The 16,869-nt window shown below is 57.5% G+C and overlaps 2 protein-coding genes across 4 annotated transcripts; one reads left to right on the top strand and one right to left on the bottom strand.

Moving 5' to 3' along the window:
* Positions 1 to 67: 67 nt before the first annotated feature.
* Positions 68 to 3,686, top strand: NSUN5 (NOP2/Sun RNA methyltransferase 5). 3 transcript variants are annotated; one of them, XM_064394943.1, is made up of 10 exons: positions 68 to 486; positions 597 to 719; positions 875 to 1,049; positions 1,130 to 1,238; positions 1,501 to 1,639; positions 2,000 to 2,115; positions 2,425 to 2,603; positions 2,738 to 2,886; positions 2,958 to 3,110; positions 3,237 to 3,686. In XM_064394943.1, exons 1-9 carry the CDS (start codon positions 217 to 219, stop codon positions 3,099 to 3,101), a joined length of 1,404 nt encoding a protein of 467 aa, XP_064251013.1. In that variant the 5' UTR covers positions 68 to 216; the 3' UTR covers positions 3,102 to 3,110; positions 3,237 to 3,686. The 3 variants fall into 3 exon arrangements, with proteins under 3 accessions (XP_064251013.1, XP_064251011.1, XP_064251012.1); XM_064394941.1 differs by having other exon boundaries at positions 2,679 to 2,886; XM_064394942.1 differs by having other exon boundaries at positions 72 to 486; positions 2,682 to 2,886.
* A 228-nt stretch (positions 3,687 to 3,914) lies between these two features.
* Positions 3,915 to 16,724, bottom strand: LOC135283829 (nuclear envelope pore membrane protein POM 121-like). The gene is made up of 13 exons (XM_064394936.1): positions 16,445 to 16,724; positions 16,158 to 16,361; positions 15,735 to 15,896; positions 13,500 to 13,580; positions 13,050 to 13,221; positions 12,070 to 12,161; positions 11,265 to 11,335; positions 10,439 to 10,563; positions 9,944 to 10,046; positions 9,553 to 9,723; positions 7,472 to 9,229; positions 6,497 to 6,625; positions 3,915 to 6,286 (listed from the first exon to the last, which is right to left on the bottom strand). Exons 1-13 carry the CDS (start codon positions 16,690 to 16,692, stop codon positions 6,192 to 6,194), a joined length of 3,411 nt encoding a protein of 1,136 aa, XP_064251006.1. The 5' UTR covers positions 16,693 to 16,724; the 3' UTR covers positions 3,915 to 6,191.
* Between the last annotated feature and the right edge of the window lie 145 nt (positions 16,725 to 16,869).

Here is a 16,869-nt window from a genome sequence, read left to right as displayed (position 1 = left end):
CCCAGGATGAACAGGGTGACGAGGGTCACTGGTGTCACTGGGCTGGCCCGAGTCACTGATGATGGGGTGGCCAGGATGATGGGGGTGACCGGGGTCACTGACTGGCCGGGGCAACCAGAGCGGCCGAGGTCACTGTGGTGATGGGGTGGTCGGGGTGGGCAGGGCGGACACGGTGGCTGGGATCACCGGGGTAACCGGGGTGACTGCGATGATGGTATGGCCGGGGTGACCGGGCCCTTCCGCCGGCGCTGCCCACCTCGCAGCGCCCGCACGGCGCCGTTCCGCTCCGCTCCGTGCGCTCTGCCCGCCCTGCCCCGGACACCGAGCTGGGAGCGGGGCCGCGCTCGCCCCCTGCGGCCCCGGAGGCCGCGGCGGAAGCGGCGCGGGGCGCACATGGCGCTGTACAGCGCGGCGGCCGCGGTGCTGGCGGGGCTGGAGCGCGGCGAGGGCGGCCTCAAGAGCCTCGTGTACAACAGCGGCTTCCCGGTGCGCCCGGAGGGAACGGGGGTGCGGGGCGGCCGGGGGAAATCGCACCCGGGAAGGCGGGGGGAGCCCCGGAGCGGGCCCGGTAGCGCTCACCTCTGATTGCTCCGCAGCATGTCCGGCAGCTGTACGCGCTGGTGTCCGAGACGCTCCGCTACGCCTCGGTACTGGAGAAGCTGCTGGATGGAGCCGCACTGCTGCAGGCCGAAAAGAAGCTTGCGCCGCAGCTGGCGAAGGTACGGGCATCCGCGGAATCCCTGGGCCGCGGTGTCGTGGGACCATGTCCTGGAGCCGCCGTGTCCCGGATTCGCAGAATCCCTGGGCCGCGGTGTCCCGGAGCCGCGGTGGCCTGGGGCGGCGGGGCCGGGCTCACCTCGTCCCCTCCCCGCAGGTCTTGGTGTATGACCTGCTCTTCGGCAAGGGCCTGAAGTGCGGGGGCCGGTGGAAGGCCCTGGCCCGGCGGCACCGGGCACGGCTGGAGGCCGAGCTGGCCCGCATGAAGGTGCGGCACAAGGTGAGCCGCAACGAGGACCTGCTGGCCCCGGAGAAGGCAGTAAGCACCGCAGGTGAGTGGGCTCGGGCTGGGTGGGCACCCTGTGTTGGAAGGAGCAGTGGGGTCTGTGTCTGACCTGTCTGGCCCCTGCAGCTTCCCAGGTCCCACGCTACGTCCGGGTCAACACCCTGAAGACTTGTGTGGATGATGTGATCGACTTCTTCAAGCGCCAGGGATATGCCTATCTGGGCAAGGCAGCCAGGTGAGTATTTCTTTCTGCAATCCCACCTTTCCTGGAATGTCAGCAAGTGGGATGAGGTCTGGTGGGTTGAAGGGTTGCTGAGCTTGGTGCTCAGAGTGGTTGGGTTGGGGTCTCTATTGCTCCCCACTCTTAGATGCTGCCTATCTGGGTGCTGCCTGGAGCAGGAGAGGAGCTGTGGAGTGGAGGGATTTCTCAGCCTGGGCTCTGCTCTGAGTACTGGGATTAGGACTTTGTATTCATGCTCCCTGTGTCGTATGAACAGTGTGGAGGAGCTGAAGACCCTTTCTGGAAAAAAATTCTTGTTGGATCTGCATCTTCCGGAGCTGTTGGTTTTCCCTTCGCAGACAGACCTCCACGACAACCTGCTGTATACTTCAGGACACGTAATTCTGCAGGACAAGGTGAGGGAACTGGGGAGCAGAAAGTTGCAAGGGTAGGAAAACTACTGACAGGGATGAAGGGTGAACTCCTTCCACAATGGCTCAGCTTGCTGTAGCATTTAAGTCAAAGCAGAAACTGTGGGATTCCCCTGGGGCTTTGCTTTTGTTGTCTTATACCCCAGGATGATATCCTGGGGTATAAAATCCCTGTGGGAGTTGGGAGGAGCAGGGGGCTATGGGTAGGGCAAGGCGTTTGGTGGAGCGTGGTGGTGGCCTTGGCCCTGTGCCATGGTGGTCCTTGTGACCCCACAGTATCAGCCATGCCTGAGGAGGGGCCAGGTGTTTCTGCCCACACCTCTGACTGTCTTTGCCCTCTTGCAGGCCAGCTGCCTCCCTGCCTTCCTCCTTGGCCCTGTTGCTGGCTCCCATGTCATCGATGCCTGCGCTGCCCCTGGAAACAAGACAAGCCACCTGGCTGCCATCCTGAAGAACAAGGGGTGAGGGCAGGGTTGTATGCAGGGGTGGAGGGAAGGGGGTAGGTGGCCCTGGTCTCCCTGATCCCACGAGAACGTGGCAGGAGGAACTACAACCTGTCACCAACTCAGATGAGCTGGTCACTTCTGGGCCACTGGAAGGACCTGAGGGGACATGAAGTCACGTAGGGGTTCACTCCCAGCCCCCAGCCTGTTCCATAACCCTGCCAGAGGGGAGGCAGCTCTCAAGGTCTGCCTGCCCAGTATTTGAGTGTTCCTGGAGGCCGGGTGGTCTGTTGACGGCTCGTCTTGGGCACTTGGCTCTGCCTTCAGACAGATCTTTGCCTTTGATGTGGACCCCAAGCGCGTGGCCACCATGAACACACTGCTGACACGGGCAGGGGTCACTGGCTGCCAGCTGGTCCAGCAGGACTTCCTGACTGTGGACCCCAGAGACCCCAAATACAGCAGGGTGACCCACATCCTTCTCGACCCATCCTGCAGTGGCTCAGGTAATGTTTGGGTAACATCCAGCTGCTCACCTGGTGCTGTGGGTGTGCAAACCCTGGGTGACAGCTCCTGTCCAGCAGGAATGGTGACCCGGGGGCCAGGGGAGGAGGCAGCCCCAAGTGCTGAACGCTTGCAGGCACTGGCTGGCTTCCAGCGCCGCATCCTCAGCCATGCCCTGAGCTTTCCAGCTCTCCGGCGCCTGGTCTACTCCACCTGCTCCCTACACCAGGAAGAGAACGAGGATGTGGTGCAGGCTGTGCTGCAGGAGTGGGGCTCAGCCTTCAGGTGGGTCTGGTTCAGCGAGCCTGGGGGGCTGCAGGGCAGGGTTTGGTGCTGACCCCTTTTCCGTGCCACAGTCTGGTGACTGCCTTCCCATCCTGGCCCTGCCGAGGACTCGCGGCCTTCTCTGGAGCAGAGAGCTGCCTCCGTGCTTCCCCTGCAGAGACCCTCACCCATGGCTTCTTTGTGGCTGTGCTGGAGCGCTGCAGGGAAGGGGCTGATGCCCCCAGGTGAGAGGGGGCTGTGGGGGACTCCAGCTGCTTCTGGGGGCACCGTGGCCAAGGTCAGCGCTCTGGGCACTCCGGGGAGGGTGTGAGGGGGTGTTTGTGGCTCAGGCTGTTTGCTCTTGTTCACAGCTCCCTGCCTGCAGCAGCCAAGGAGAACCCACAGCCAGGAGAGGGAACAAAGCCAGGAGCAGCTCCCAAGAAGAGGAAAAAGAAAAAGCAGCAGGTGAAAGAGTGAAACAACATCATCTGGACAAATCCCTGCACAGCTGGGGCTGTGGGGAACATATACTGGCCTGAACACAAGTCAAGCTATGTGCTAACTGCAGTCATAGTGAGAATTCTGTTACACCAGGGACTGAGTGCCAACACTGGGACCAACCTGGTGCCAAGAAAGGGCAACTGCTCACTCAGGGCTGCCCCTTGCAGCCAACCCCACCCCATGTTTGCCCCCAAGGCAATCCCCACTCTGCACCCTGCAGGGCTGGGGTCATCCAGCTGGATTAAGGGTGGTTTATCATGTTCCCTCTCGAAAAAAATTCACTGTAGGGATAAAGCAGATTAAAAGTTTCTCGCTCTCCACCATTTTTTCCAGTGTGTTTGTGTAGTCCTACCCTGAAACTGCCACTGCTCATAGTAGAGGCATAGTTGGGGGGGAAAAGGTAAAATAATAATAACAATAATCCTGTCCCTCTCTTTGAACTGGGGGAACAAGGACACATGATCCAGAGGGTGTTGCACCTGAACCCCATTAGCACCACCCTGCCCTGGGAATCCCAGCCCCAGGAAACACACGTGGGCACAGCCAAGTGAACACAGTCATTTTATTTTAAACCGGAGACGTAAGAAGCAAGGAAACAAAAATTGCACATTCACACTAAAATCCTCATCAGCCACACCAGGAATGATCCAAGTCTTCAATCAGTTAAAACCCAGCCTCCCCCCAAGCACAAAGGGCTCTCCCAGCAGGGCCTGTGTGGCAGGGAAGGGACAGCCTGGCTCCTCACAGGTGTGTGGGACTACATGGGGCAGCTACTTGGGGGTAGGACCCAGAGCCAAGGTGTCCTCAACCTTGTCCCAGCTCATCCCCACCTTCTCAGAGCTAACCTGGCCAAACCCTGACACCTCAAGGACAGGGAGCAGGTGCTCTTCTTGCCCAGGATCCTAACTGGGACACAGGAAAGGACACCCAGGATCAGTCTTGGCAGGCACTAGCTTTGGCTGCTCTTGGCCCACTGCACCCACAGCCATGCTGGTAGGTGATGGCCAGAACATTCCCACCAGCACCTGGAGGTCGTCTATGTTCCCTTACTACAGGACTGTGTCCCCTCTGTGTCTCACAGAGCCCATCACCTGCCCTTTCTGCTGGGAGACATGTCTTGACCCTGGCACTCAGCACCATAACATGGGAGCTCCTGCTCCTCACCCTCAGAGAAATAATTAAAAACTTTAAAAAAAAACAAACAAAAAAAGGTTTAGTCACATTCACATACATCACATTTAAAAGGAAGGGGATGATGAACAGCAGGGGGAGCATGGCAGAGCCTGCAGGATGCAGCTGCCTTTCCCAGCACAGTGCATTCCCACAGCCACAGCCAGGTTGGGAATAGCTAAACACTAAGGGCTAGGGGTAGGCAACTTCACTGAACCAAGCTTGAAGGAATTTGAAGGCAATTTAGCTTAAATATAAAAATAAATTTTTATTTTGTTAAAAAATGTTTAAATATTTGTGATTTTTTTTTGGGTTTTTTTTTTTGGTTTTTTTTTTTTTTTTTTTAATTTAGATCCCAGCAAACACACACACTCACACGGCTCGGAGAGTAAAAACCCGGCAGCAAAGCACTCCTGGAAATAGAGTGCCCATCCCTCACCAGGGACAGGGTAGGGAGTGGCTCTCTGGTGACCCCCAGCTCTGGCAGTCTCTTCCCATAGAAGCTCCAAGGCAGGGAAGGGTGTAAATCCTACTCCTGACTGGATGGGGACAGGGGAGGCAGCACCACAGTTCCTAGGAGCCAGTAAAACGCACTGGGATGGAAATGAGTTGAAGAATGAAAAACAACTTGGATTTGGGATGGAGGGGAGAATGCATCTGCTCTGGACTCCTGGGAGCAATTCCAGAGCCCTCTGAAGTGCAGAAAAGAGGGGAAGGAGAGAGGGGAAGGGAGTGGAGAGACTGCCATGGTTGGAATCCCCTGTCCTAGCTGCCTTTTAGTCACGACATGGAAGGGACAACTCCCCAGCACGAGCAGCCACGCAGTGATGCTACTGTCAACACCCAATTAGCCAGGGCACGTCTCCCCCCAAGGACTGGTGCCCCGAAAAAGAAACTCCAAACAGCAAATCCGGCATAACCAACATGCCGCCACACACACGGTTTAGCTCTTCCTCCAAACTCGATTCAGTAAGAACAGGAACAGGAGCACACATAAAGCAGAACTGGGGAGCAGAGTGGGGGGCAGCCCACAGCCCCATGGAGCAGCGGAGATGGGAGAGGGGTGGGGGGACCCCATCCTCACCCCGTGCCTCCAGCCCAGGTCCCAGGCTATGACATGTCCTCAGCTGGAGGTAGCAGGACATTAGGTCCCAGGGGTGCTACCCAGCCACATCAATGGCAGTCACCTGAGGCACCAAAACAGAGCCAGGTTGGAACCCACCCTGGCTGCAGGCATGGGACCATGTTCACCAGGCCATGGGATGAACAATGGGAAAGATTTCAGGACTTGGTGAAGATGTTGTCTGACAGCAACTCAGAACCACAGCATGTCACCAGCCAAGCTCTGAGCAGGACATGGCCTTGGGGCTGGCTGAGGGCTGGGGAGGGGCATGGAAACAGCTAGAAGAAGCAAATGGAGAGAAATGTGCACATTATTAAACAAGGCAAAATAAATTGAGGGAAAGAACATTGTGGATATGTACAGAGATTTGTCCAGTCTTGGCTCTGGAACTGTTCAAGTAACAAGAGTTTGGCTTATCCTGTCCCAGCAAGGTATCCAGTGAGTGTCAGGGATGGGGCCTGGTCCCACCATAGGGACAGCTCCAGTCCAGAGCTCCCCACACATGGGCCAGTGGAGCCCAGCAGCACTAGGGTTACTTTTTGCGGGTGTGCTGCCTCCGTGCCTGCAGCCGTTGGCGAGTGCCCATCTTGGATCCTGCCCCGATGGAGAAGGCGGGAGTGGATGAACCTGGAAGCAGAAAGGTTGCTCAGGTTGCTAGCTTTGGAATCAGTGTGATCCTCACCCTGGGAGGAACGGAAGGCTTGGCATCCTCGAGAGTCCAGCATGTACTCCCTGAGCCGTCTCCCAGAGAACACCTGTCCCTACCACTGTCTCCAGCCTAAGGGGACACCATGACCCATGAGCTCCCCAGGGCTGGAGCACCAACTCCCTCCTTACCAAAGGAAGTGCCAACTCCTCCAAAGCTTGAGGCAGGAGTGCTGGGTGTCCTGAAGGAAAGGGTGCCACTTCCGCTGCCCACGGCTCCAGGGACAGGTGTGCCCTGCCCAAAGGTGGGCACTGGAGCTCCTGGAAAGCAACAGGTCACTGTGAGCCAGGGTTGGCAAAGGAGAAAGAGCCTTTGGGAGCCGGTGGCACTCAGAGGAGACACAGGATGCTCTCCGGGGGCTGAAGCACCACAATCCATCTCCCAGAACCAACCTCTGCTCCTGAAAAGCCCTTTTAATGCAAAAGTTACACTCTCCAGATAATCCCTGGGCTCTCTGAACAGCAGGGCCACACAGAAGGATTTGTCAGGGAGGAACAAAGACCTTAAAGACCTTGGCCTTGCTAGATCAAGGAGTTGCTCACTGTGTGGGTTTCAGTTCCATGGGAGCTGGGAATATCCAGCAAGGATCTGAAGTGTTAGGGAAACCCTGAGAGCAAGCATGAAGTGATGGCAGTTGCTGGTTGGCAGCATTCCAGCTCACTAAGGTCCTCCAGGTGGTTCTTAAGGACTCAAGATGACCTCAGCTCCTGCCGAATTTTGGATGGGTGGAGATGGTGCCTTCAGAGGGGCCATGAGCAGAGTTTAGGGATTCCCCTCCCCAGAGGGGCAGGATCCTTACAGGGAGTGATGGGATGCCTTCCCTTTGTAGGGCAAGACTCTGCATAGCAGGAGCACTGGCCTCACCAGAGCTGGGGACCCTGGGAGCCTTGGCAAGGTCCATCAGGAATACTACTGCCCAACTCTAGACCCTCAACATGGCCTGTCTGCCCCCATCCCATCCTGGAAATGTTCAAGGCCATGTTGGACAGGGCCCTGAGCAACCTGGTCTAGTGGAAGGTGTCTCTGCCCATGGCAGAGGGGTGGATTAACATTACCTTTAAGGTCCCTTCCAACATGACCCATTCCATGATTCCGTAATGACTCACCTCCAAATGCAGGCTTGCTGCTGGGAGTGCTGGTCATGGTGAAGGCGAAGGGCGTGCTCTGGCCCTGTGCTCCCAGTGCACTCTGTGGCAGAGATGAGCCAAAGGGTGTTGCTGCCGGGGCTGCCCCGCTCTGCCCAGCCCCGAAGCTGAAGGCCACAGCTGGGGACCCACTGCTGAGGCCCGGCGTACCCATCCCAAAAGCGCTGGTGGAGGGGCCCGGCTGGGTGCTGGCCCCAAAAGTGAATGGAGATGGGGTGGTGCCAAAAACAGTGGCACCAGTGCTGCTGCTTGTGGTCTGGGTGGTAGCACCAAAGCTGGATGTGGTGGACGTGGCTGTTCCAAAAGAGAACACTGAGGTGGTGGTCCCAAACGCTGCCTGGGTGCTGCTGGTGCCAAAGGAGCCCTGGGTACTGGTTGTGCCGAAGGCTGGCTGGGCACCACTGCCAAATGCTGGCTGAGCTACTGACTGTGCCGGGGAAGCTCCGAAACTGAACGGGGAGGTGAAGCTGATGGGGCCAGCAGCAGGCTTGCTGGTGGGCACCTGGCTCTCAGCAGCCCCAGTGCTGAAGGTGAGCTGGCTCCCAGTGCCAGGGTATGGTGGCGGTGGCTTTACGCTGGCTGAAAAGCTGCCAAAAGCTGAAACAGAGGAGCCAAATGTCAGCGGTGCTTGAGCTGTGGTGGCTGGGGCAGAGGTGGTCAGTGTAGTGCTCCCAAATATGCTAAAGCCCATGGTGGTCGCAGCAACCGTTGAGTTTGAAGGTACCTGGCCAAAGGCAGGGCCTCCTGGGACACTGGTGGTGGCAGTGACTGCAGCTGGAGGTGGCTTCCCAAACTGGAACACAGGCCCTGAGGGGGCAAAGCTGGTTTCTGTGCTAGGAGCAGAGCTGGAGACGCCCCCAAACAGGAAAGGCTGTGTTGTGCTGGTGGAGGTGGCAGCAGTGACAGTCACAATGGCAGCAGGGCCAGAGGAAGCAGGTGGGTTTGGTCCAAAGCTGAAGACAGGTTTAATGGTGGCCTCCGTGGAGGAACTCTGGGTGATGGCAGTTGTAGCTGCAGTGGTGAAGATGACGTTGGGAAAACCCGAGATTCCTGCCACAGTAGCTGTGGAGGCAGTTGTTGGCTCCGAGGCTGACTGTGCTGCGGGTTTGAAGGCGAAAGGAGAGACTTTCGCTGGAGATGAAGCTGCAGTGATGCTGCCAAAGATGGGCTTGAATATGGAGGATGTGGAGGACACTGAGGCAGGGCCTGAGCTTACAGGCATGGTGGCTGTGGTAGAAGTGACAGCTGTGCAGACTGCTGTGTTCTCACTCTTCAGCACATCACCAAAGATGGGTTTGAAGATGGGGGTTGTGGTGGACATGGCAGTGGGTGGGGTGGGCACAGCAGTGGAAGCAGTGGGTGTAGCAGTGGCCATGGTGGGCATGGCAGTGGCCGTGGTGGGCATGGTAGTGGCCAAAGTCACTGTTGGCTGGCTGGCTGGCGGGGTGTTCAGCATTCCAAACAGGATGCTTGGCTTTGGGAAGGAGGGAGGCTTGCTGGGGGTCTGGCCCAGCTCAGTGAACACAGGAGGGGCCAGGCTGCTGGGGGGTTGCACCACCAGGGCACGGGGAGCACTGGGGGAAGGTGTGCTCAATATAGGCACAGGCTTGGTGTCAGCAGAGACGGCAGGCAGAGAGCTTGACTCCAATGACACAGAAGTAGCAGGTGGCTGTGCAGCTGACGTAGGTGGTTGGGATGCTGCCACAGTTCCAGTGAAGTCTGGAAAGGGGAAAGAGCTTATTTACGGACAAGGGGACACCTTCAGAAGCCCATCCTTCTGCGAGGTACTGGACCCATGGCTGCAAAGGTTCCCAGAGCTCCCATCACACCTAGCCCTCCACAGTTACCATAGCCTCCAGCAGGAGAGCTGAGCAGCTCAGCATCCCCAAAGGTGTCCCCTCAAGCCCTGAATGCTATCTCTGCTGCCAGCAGAGCATTTGCACAGAGGGTTTTGTCAGCTGCCTCATTCAGGGACAACGAGGAGTTCCTGCTGCACCTGCCTGACTCTGATGGCATTCCACTGTGCCAACTCTCCTCCTCACCTGGTGTTGTGGATACAGCCTGGCTGCTCTGCATCTTCTTCAGACTGTCCAGAAGTGAGGAGCTGGCCAGGGCAGGAGCTGTGGAGGCAGGCATCGGCCCAGGAGAGGTCACAACAAACACCGGTGGCTTGGACACAGGCATCATCTCTGCAGTGGTTGAGGGGACTGCATCTACAGGGAAACAGCAAGATGTAAGGACCCACAACTGGCTGTGAGGAACAAACCCTCAGCAGAGCTTCCCAGCAGGCAGGGGAACTGCACCTACACCCTACAGCCCTCGGCAGCCTCACCCAGCACGACACAGCATGAGATCTCTTCAGCTGGAAGGCATCAAAAGCACCTCCAGACCCAAGCTTGTTCCTACCCCTCCACATTTCCAGCCCATCCTTACCAGCCTTGTCTTCCAAGACACTGTTGAACCACTGCAGCACTGCCTTCTTCTCTGCATCCAGGTCCTCTGAGGTGATGGAATAGCCCAGCTGAGGTGGTGGGGGCTGCCAAGAGAGAGCAGCAGCAGCTTAGCGCCTTCCCAGGGAAGCGGGCAGAGCCTCTCTGAAGGTGTGCTGGCGACTGTCTGTGGTGAGCCCTGTGAAGCAGGTGGTCCTGCTGCAGCTATTCTGGTCCCAAACACTGGTGGGCCCCCGGCGTGGCACTGAGGGCATGGCAGGCCTTCCCCAGGCCATTACCTGGTCCGGCAGCAGGTAGCACAACCACGCACAGCCCACCAGACACTTGGGCTGGGGAGAGCGTCACTTCCCACTCGACCAAGGACGGGGCCTCCTTCCTGAGGGCAGGCAGGTCAGTGTGCCCCCAGCCCTGCAGAAATTGCAGTGAGCACATTCTATTGCCAGAGCAGGACCAAAAGGGCTGTGAGACAGCGACATACCAGCACCAGCTGGTCCCCACGGAAAGATGACAGCAATGGAATCTTCCGCTTGCGCTTCCCACTGCTCCCCGAAGCAGATGGTGGGCTCAGGGAATTGTGCTTCTTCCACACTGGTGACTCCACAACTATAGAAGGAGACAAGTTAGGCTGAGCTCTGGGCAGAGAAGTGTTTGGTTGTAGTGACAGGTCTGTCTCTTCTGACCCCACTCAGGGTGGCCCCACTCAGAGGGCAGGGCAGGGGGACAGTTTGAAGCGGAGGACAAAGTTGTGATACCCTGAAGAGCAGCTTCACATCCTGGATGTCCGTGACATGAGGCTGGTGGGGCTCTGTGGGGCAATGGCCCTTCATAACTCCATGGATTGTGCCAACATGCCTCCTTACCCAAACCACGTGCCACAGCTGGCACCATATCATAGGGACCATCTGCCATAGGCACAGAGGATTTCCTCTTCCTCTTCTTTTTAGCTGAGGAAGCATTGGAATAGGCTCAGACTGGGACTTGGTCAGAGTGCTACTCATGCCACTGCAGGTTGGGGACCAAGGCTGACACCTGACCTATGCTCGGTTGGGAGCTGCAGCTCCCCATTGCAAGCCAGCTCCCAGGCATCTGCTAGCACCCCAAACTGTCAGCACCCCCTTATCACTTGGAAATCCCACTAGGGCAGCCACTGAGGCCAGCAGAAGTGCCACTGCCTTGGGCAGCACATGGCAAGTTTCCAAGTGACCCCTCAAGCCAATCCCACTGCAGACCTCAGCTGCCTCCTGTCCTGCTCTCTTGCTTGCATTCCTGACCTGGGTGCAGTGTTGGGGCACACCTACACTTACCTTTCTCTGTCTGCAGCTCCTTGTCTGACTTCACTGGGGTGGAAGCGTTGGAACGCTGTGACTCCTCTTCCCTGTGTAAGCAGGAGGGACAGTTACGGTCAACCCTGGGCTCAGCCCTGTCTGCAGGGAGCAGGATGAGACTGAACAGGCTCAAGACTTGCAGGAGTATCCCTGGTGTTTATTTGCCTCCTTCAAACAGAACTCAAGACAAAAGCTTTGCCCAGCTCCAGGCAGAGGAATTGCTTCCTCCTCCAGACTCAGCTTGGCTAAGCCTGTGCACCCTCCTCCACAAGATGAGTCAGTCTCAGGAGGGTAGCTGGGGGTCTCAGATAGCAGTCACTGTGCCTTGCAGGTTGGGCCCATCCAGGTGTCTGTGTCAGTTTTAATTCTGACATAAGTTCAGGCTCCTCTGATTTGGGAAAGAGGAGAACACAGGTTGTGCTCCAAGGCGGGCACTAAAATACAGATCCTGGGACTTGACTTTAACATGGCAAAAATCAGGGCCTATCTCTTCTTAATGATCCACCAATCCAGGCCATGCCAATGCCACCAGGCACCATAACTACTGTGGCAACCTGTGTCCTTAAATCTCTCACCTGGCTTGGGAGTGGGCATGGGGCAACACAGCTTAGACATGCCAGAGCATGACAAGGTGACAGGGAGGCCAACTGACACAAGTGGGTCTCTACATCATTATGTGTAGGAGAGGGGCCTACACTGTCCCACCTCCAGTGTAAAGTGGGATTTGCATGCTAAGATGGCTGGGAAAGACCGCTCTCTTGCTGGCTGGCCACAAGCTGATTACCTGGCTTTCTTGAGAGGCCATTCTGGTGTCTGAGGGCGGGAGGATGCTGGGCTGGACAGAGGGGACACGCTTACACCTCTTCTCTTCCACAGCTGGAATGCAGAGAGATACCAGCAGTAACTTGGCATGGGTCTGGCAGAGAGCACAGGCCCCCTGCTCACCCACAATAAGCCCCATTTCCCAGGGCCATGGTTGTTGAGCCAAATGAGCTCAGAGCTTCTCCTCCTTCACCACCACTTAAACTCCCCTCCACATTTTAGGGAGCACAAAATCTGGCCAGCCTAAGCTGAAGCCACATAAGGAACAAGCAGCCTCCAGGGCCTTTACTGCCCTGGCTGAGTCCAGGGAGGGAATACACTGCTGGGCCCTTGCCTTTGTGCGACACAGGTAGAGGACACCCTCGTGTCTGTGGCTGCTCTGGCAGGAGGCAGCACCTCCTGGTCAGGAGTTCAAAGCAGATGGATCCCAACACAAGCGTGAGACTCTCTGCAGCCCCAGCAAACCCCTCCCTCCCACCGCCTAGAGCAAACCTTTCCCCACACAGACAAAGCTCCAGTAGCCATGACTACGTGTCCCTGGCACATCTGCAAGCCCAGCTAGGCCACAAGCAGTGCTCCAACACTGTCAGCAGGTGGGACCTGGGTCAGAGCGGGAACACATGGCTCCCACACTGCTGACTCCCACTGAAAAGATGTCAGCACAGCAAAACCATTTTTTTTTCCTTCACCTGGATCTATCCAGTCTAGCAGACTGACCAAGAAGTAGGAGAGAGGAGAAAACAGTCTCGTTCTTGGTTTGGTGTAAAAGCAGTAGTACAGCTCAGCCTGGGACTCCTCCAAAAACCAAATAATTGCTGCTTGGCCCATGGCCCACAGCTCACCTGTTCTCCAGGGTGGTGAGACTGCCAGGCTGAGCCACACTAGGTCCAGACACCCTGCCACACAGTGTCTCCTCTGAATGTCAAGATACAGTGTCCCTACCTGTGTGAGGCCCCGGGTAGAGCTGTAGGAGCTGGCAATGGCATTGCGGATGGAGCTGGGGATCCCACTGGCGTAGGTGTTGTTGAGGGAGCTCATGGAGGAGGTACGAGACCTCTTGTTGGAGCAGTCATCCGGGCAGTGTGAGATGAGGCCCCTCTTCAGAGAACCTGGCCTGGAGGGGGATGAAGGTTTGATGAGCTCCTCACCGCTCCCGCCCATTGGTCCTTTTCATGCAGGGCAGGTGGAGGAAGGAAATCCTGCTTAGAAACAACTCTCAGCAGCCGCACAGCCTTGCTTTCACAGGGTGACAGACTGAAGGCACAACCACAGTCTCTCTTGCTCTGCCCCGAAGCCAGGCTCTGCAAGCAAAACCCAAGCCCCCTTTTCCAGATCCCACAGACATTTTCTCCCTCCCATCCTAGGAGTTGCTTTTGGCCATTGGGCACTTACTTGGGTATAAGATAAGAAGGGGCACCATTGGCTATCAGTGGCTCAAATGCGGACTGCCCACTTCCACTGCTGTCGTGGCGCCTGTGGGAAGAGAGTGTGAAAGCCTTTGACAGTGTGGAAGCCTCTCCCAGCCTGGGGAAAGACAGGCTGAGCACCCAGAGAGATCAAACCTTGCTTTTTTCCTGTCACCCAATACTCCGGACAAAGCTTTCCCCCACGTATACCCTGTTGCAGATTTTCTCCCGCTGTGGGCCTGTCCTCACCGACTCTCACCCCAAACACCAGGATGTCTTCCATCCAGCTGCCTGCTTGGCACAATAGTTTAGTGTAAAGAAAAAAAAAAACTTAAATCCATTACTTTAAGCCAAAATACTTCCAGAAATGAGCTGCTCAGTCTTTCTGAACAGACCTGAGCTCTGAAACTCCCACCTCTGACCTCTTCCTAACCCATGCCCTGGACAGTTCAAGTCAAAAACTGAATTCCCCTTCCCACTATGATTTCATGAGGATCTGAAGTGTTAAAATCACAAAAGACACCCTGCTGTAAAGTGGAACTGGAGGTGTAGGACAGCCCTGTCACTTGGTCACTTGGCCAGGCACTCCCCTCATGCCCAGGGCAAGCTGACTCCAAGGCACAGGTGGTCCCACACTCTCCAGCTGACACAGCTCCTTTCTGTCCACCAAGTACACAAAATTTTCTACCTACAACCATTCCTCATGCTTGCCAGACATTAATGCCTTCAAAATTGGCTTTTGTGGCAGAGCTGTATATTGGCATATTACAAAAACAGTTTAAAGAAAAATATTCTGAGCTGATCTTGTCTGTGCACCCATTCTGTTGTCGTCCTGACTGGCTCTTGTGGGGCTCAGATCCAATGAGCCAAGCATTCAGAGATGGGAATTCAGTGCTGAAGAGGTGTGCCCTGCTTTACCTTGCTCTGCTCCCTGAGCCACCGCCAGCAGCAGCCCCGGTGCAGGACAATGCCCCAGGCACTGCCCAAGCAGCGTCTCAGCTCCCCATCCCAGCCCACATGGAAAAGCCTCCATGGACACCACTAGGAAGGACAAGGCAACTGTTGGAGCAAGTCCAGAAAAGAGCTACAAATTCGGTAAGGGGTCTGGACACCCTCCCTATGGAAACAGGTTGAGACATCAGGGGCTGTTCAGCCTAAAGCAGAGAAGGCTGTGTGGAGATCCCAGCAGCCTTTCAGGATCTGAAGGGGCCTGCAAGGAAACTGGAGGAGGACTGCATCAAGAAGTGCAGTCATAGGACAAAGAGGGAAAGGCTTCAAATTGAAAGCAGGGTAATTTAGGCTGGACATACAGAATAAATTCTTCTCTCTGAGAGTGGTGAGGCCCTGGAACAGGCTGTCCAAAGGAAGTGTGGCTGCCTCATCCCTGGAAGCATTCAAGGCCAGGTTGGACAGGGCTAGGAGCAACCTGGTCTAGTGGAGGATGTCCCTGCCTATTACAGAGGGTGGCACTGGATGACCTTTAAGGTCCCTTCCATATCATCCTGTGATTCTAGGAAAAGCAGGAGGGTGGGAGAACAAGGCAGTGCTATGGCTGGGTGGCTGGAAAGGGTCTGGCAGACCATGGCTCTCAAGATTTACTCCTTGTCCTATGCTCCTATGTGTCCCTGTTCCTATGGACACTGGCAAAAACATAGCACCCTCCCTCCTCTGAACTCAGGGATGGAAGTTGCTGACCTTGAGTAACAAAAGCAGCAGACAGTGTCTCATTTACTCTCGTTTCACCTCCCTCTGCTAGATCAGCTCACAAGGGAAGTGCTTGGAGCTCTCCAAGTGCAATGCTTCCACCTGCTAATCCCATATCTCCTGGGAGCCTAGGGCTGACAGAAGAACAGAGCCCACAGCAGATACCAACATTTCCCCCCATGCTTTTTCAGTCTGCAAACCCCTGTGAGGAGACAAGCCACTATCCACCCAGGCTTCCCAAAACACATCCCAGCCAGGCAGGGTAACACACTGGACCCACACCTAAACCACGTTCCTTCGACTGCAAAGGAGGACTTTTAGATGCAGCACCAAGGGCTGGGTGACAGATAGGGTGTGCTCTGCAGTTCAGTTCTCACAGTACTTTTCCAGCCCTGACTCCAGGCCTCATGGGGCCTGGCATACTCTGGGACACATCCCATTTGTCACCTCTGGAGCAAGAATCCCATTTGTGACCTTCCCAACACACTGTCTGCAATGTGAACTGCTCCCTTTTTACCTTCTTTTGCTCTCCTGATCATTCCCAAAAGTCTGGTGGTCCTCCTCCTCCTCCACAGCCCTTTTCCTGCTCTCCCTGATGGCATTCAGCACAGTCTCCTTCGCACATGGGTCAGGGCTGCTGGTGGCTGGGAAGGCCAGAGGCGAGACCAGCTGTTCTAGACTGTGGAAAAAAGAGTGAGGCGTGAGGCAGGCTAGGGTCCCCGGTCTGATCCCCACACAGAACAGAGGACACAGCTCTCCCCTGCAGCCCTTCCCGGACGTTTGGATAGCACCATTCCCCAGCCACATGGCAGCGCTCGGGACGGGATGCTGCTCCCGGGCATAGCACAGTCGGCTGAGCGCACCCCACAGTGTGTCCTGGTCCCCACCGTGGTTGATAACCGTGCTCCCCCAGGTGTGTCCCGGTCTCCCTCGTACTCACGCCGGGGAGCGGGCGATGCCGACGGCCGGTGGGGCGATTCTCACGGTGACGGGGCTGCGGAGCGGCCCGGCACGGCGGGCCCAAGGCGTGCTGCGGGGGGAGCCGCCCTCCCAGCGGGCGGCGGGCAGGCACAGCGGCACGGCCGGCCGGGCCTCAGGCAGCGGGTACCGGCGGCGCGGGGCCTGCGGCCGGCAGCGCGGGACCCTGTGCGGACAGAGCGCAGTCAGCGCCGCGGACGCGGTCTGGGGCTTCCCCTCACGCTCTACCCCCATCTTCCCCTTGCTTACCCGGGCTGGGTGCGACGCGGCGCGGCCCTCGCGGCCGGGCCCCCGTTGGCGGTGGCTTTGCCGGGCGGGCGCGGCGCGGGCGGGCCGGGCCGCATGGCACACCAGGCGCCCGCCGCTCCCAGCGCCGCTGCGCCCAGCAGCGCGCCCCGCAGCAGCAGCCAGGCCAAGGCGAGCGCCAGCGCGGCGACCACGGCCAGCGCAGCCCTCACGGCGCCATCCCGCCCCCCGCCCGGCCCCGCGCCCGCCATCGCCGCGCGCCCGCCGCTCCCGGCGTGCTCTGCGGGGCGAGGCGTGGGCGGGGCGGGGCTTAACCGCAGGGCGGAAGCATACCGAGTGGGCGGAGCTTAGGGTGAGCGAGGCCGGCGCGCTCGGCGAGTACCGCGGGGGCGGGGCTTAGGTGGAGGGACACGCCCGGTGGGCGGGGC

Source organism: Passer domesticus, chromosome 19 (assembly GCF_036417665.1).
Source record: "Passer domesticus isolate bPasDom1 chromosome 19, bPasDom1.hap1, whole genome shotgun sequence".
Lineage (NCBI taxonomy): Eukaryota > Metazoa > Chordata > Aves > Passeriformes > Passeridae > Passer > Passer domesticus.
Note: the sequence above shows the minus strand (reverse complement) of the source record. Positions and strands in the feature narration are given on the sequence as shown.

Excerpts from the sequence above, each read along its gene's own strand:
- NSUN5 (XM_064394941.1), top strand. The coding sequence starts at position 217 with ATGGCCGGGGTGACCGGGCCCTTCCGCCGGCGCTGCCCACCTCGCAGC. Across the intron at positions 1,640-1,999 it reads ACGTAATTCTGCAGGACAAG|GCCAGCTGCCTCCCTGCCTT; the intron begins GTGAGGGAACTG and ends GCCCTCTTGCAG. Across the intron at positions 3,111-3,236 it reads GAAGGGGCTGATGCCCCCAG|CTCCCTGCCTGCAGCAGCCA; the intron begins GTGAGAGGGGGC and ends TCTTGTTCACAG.
- LOC135283829 (XM_064394936.1), bottom strand. The coding sequence starts at position 16,692 with ATGGCGGGCGCGGGGCCGGGCGGGGGGCGGGATGGCGCCGTGAGGGCT. Across the intron at positions 15,897-16,157 it reads GGCATCGCCCGCTCCCCGGC|TCTAGAACAGCTGGTCTCGC; the intron begins GTGAGTACGAGG and ends TTTTTTCCACAG. Across the intron at positions 10,564-11,264 it reads GGAGCTGCAGACAGAGAAAG|TTGTGGAGTCACCAGTGTGG; the intron begins GTAAGTGTAGGT and ends CTCCTTCTATAG.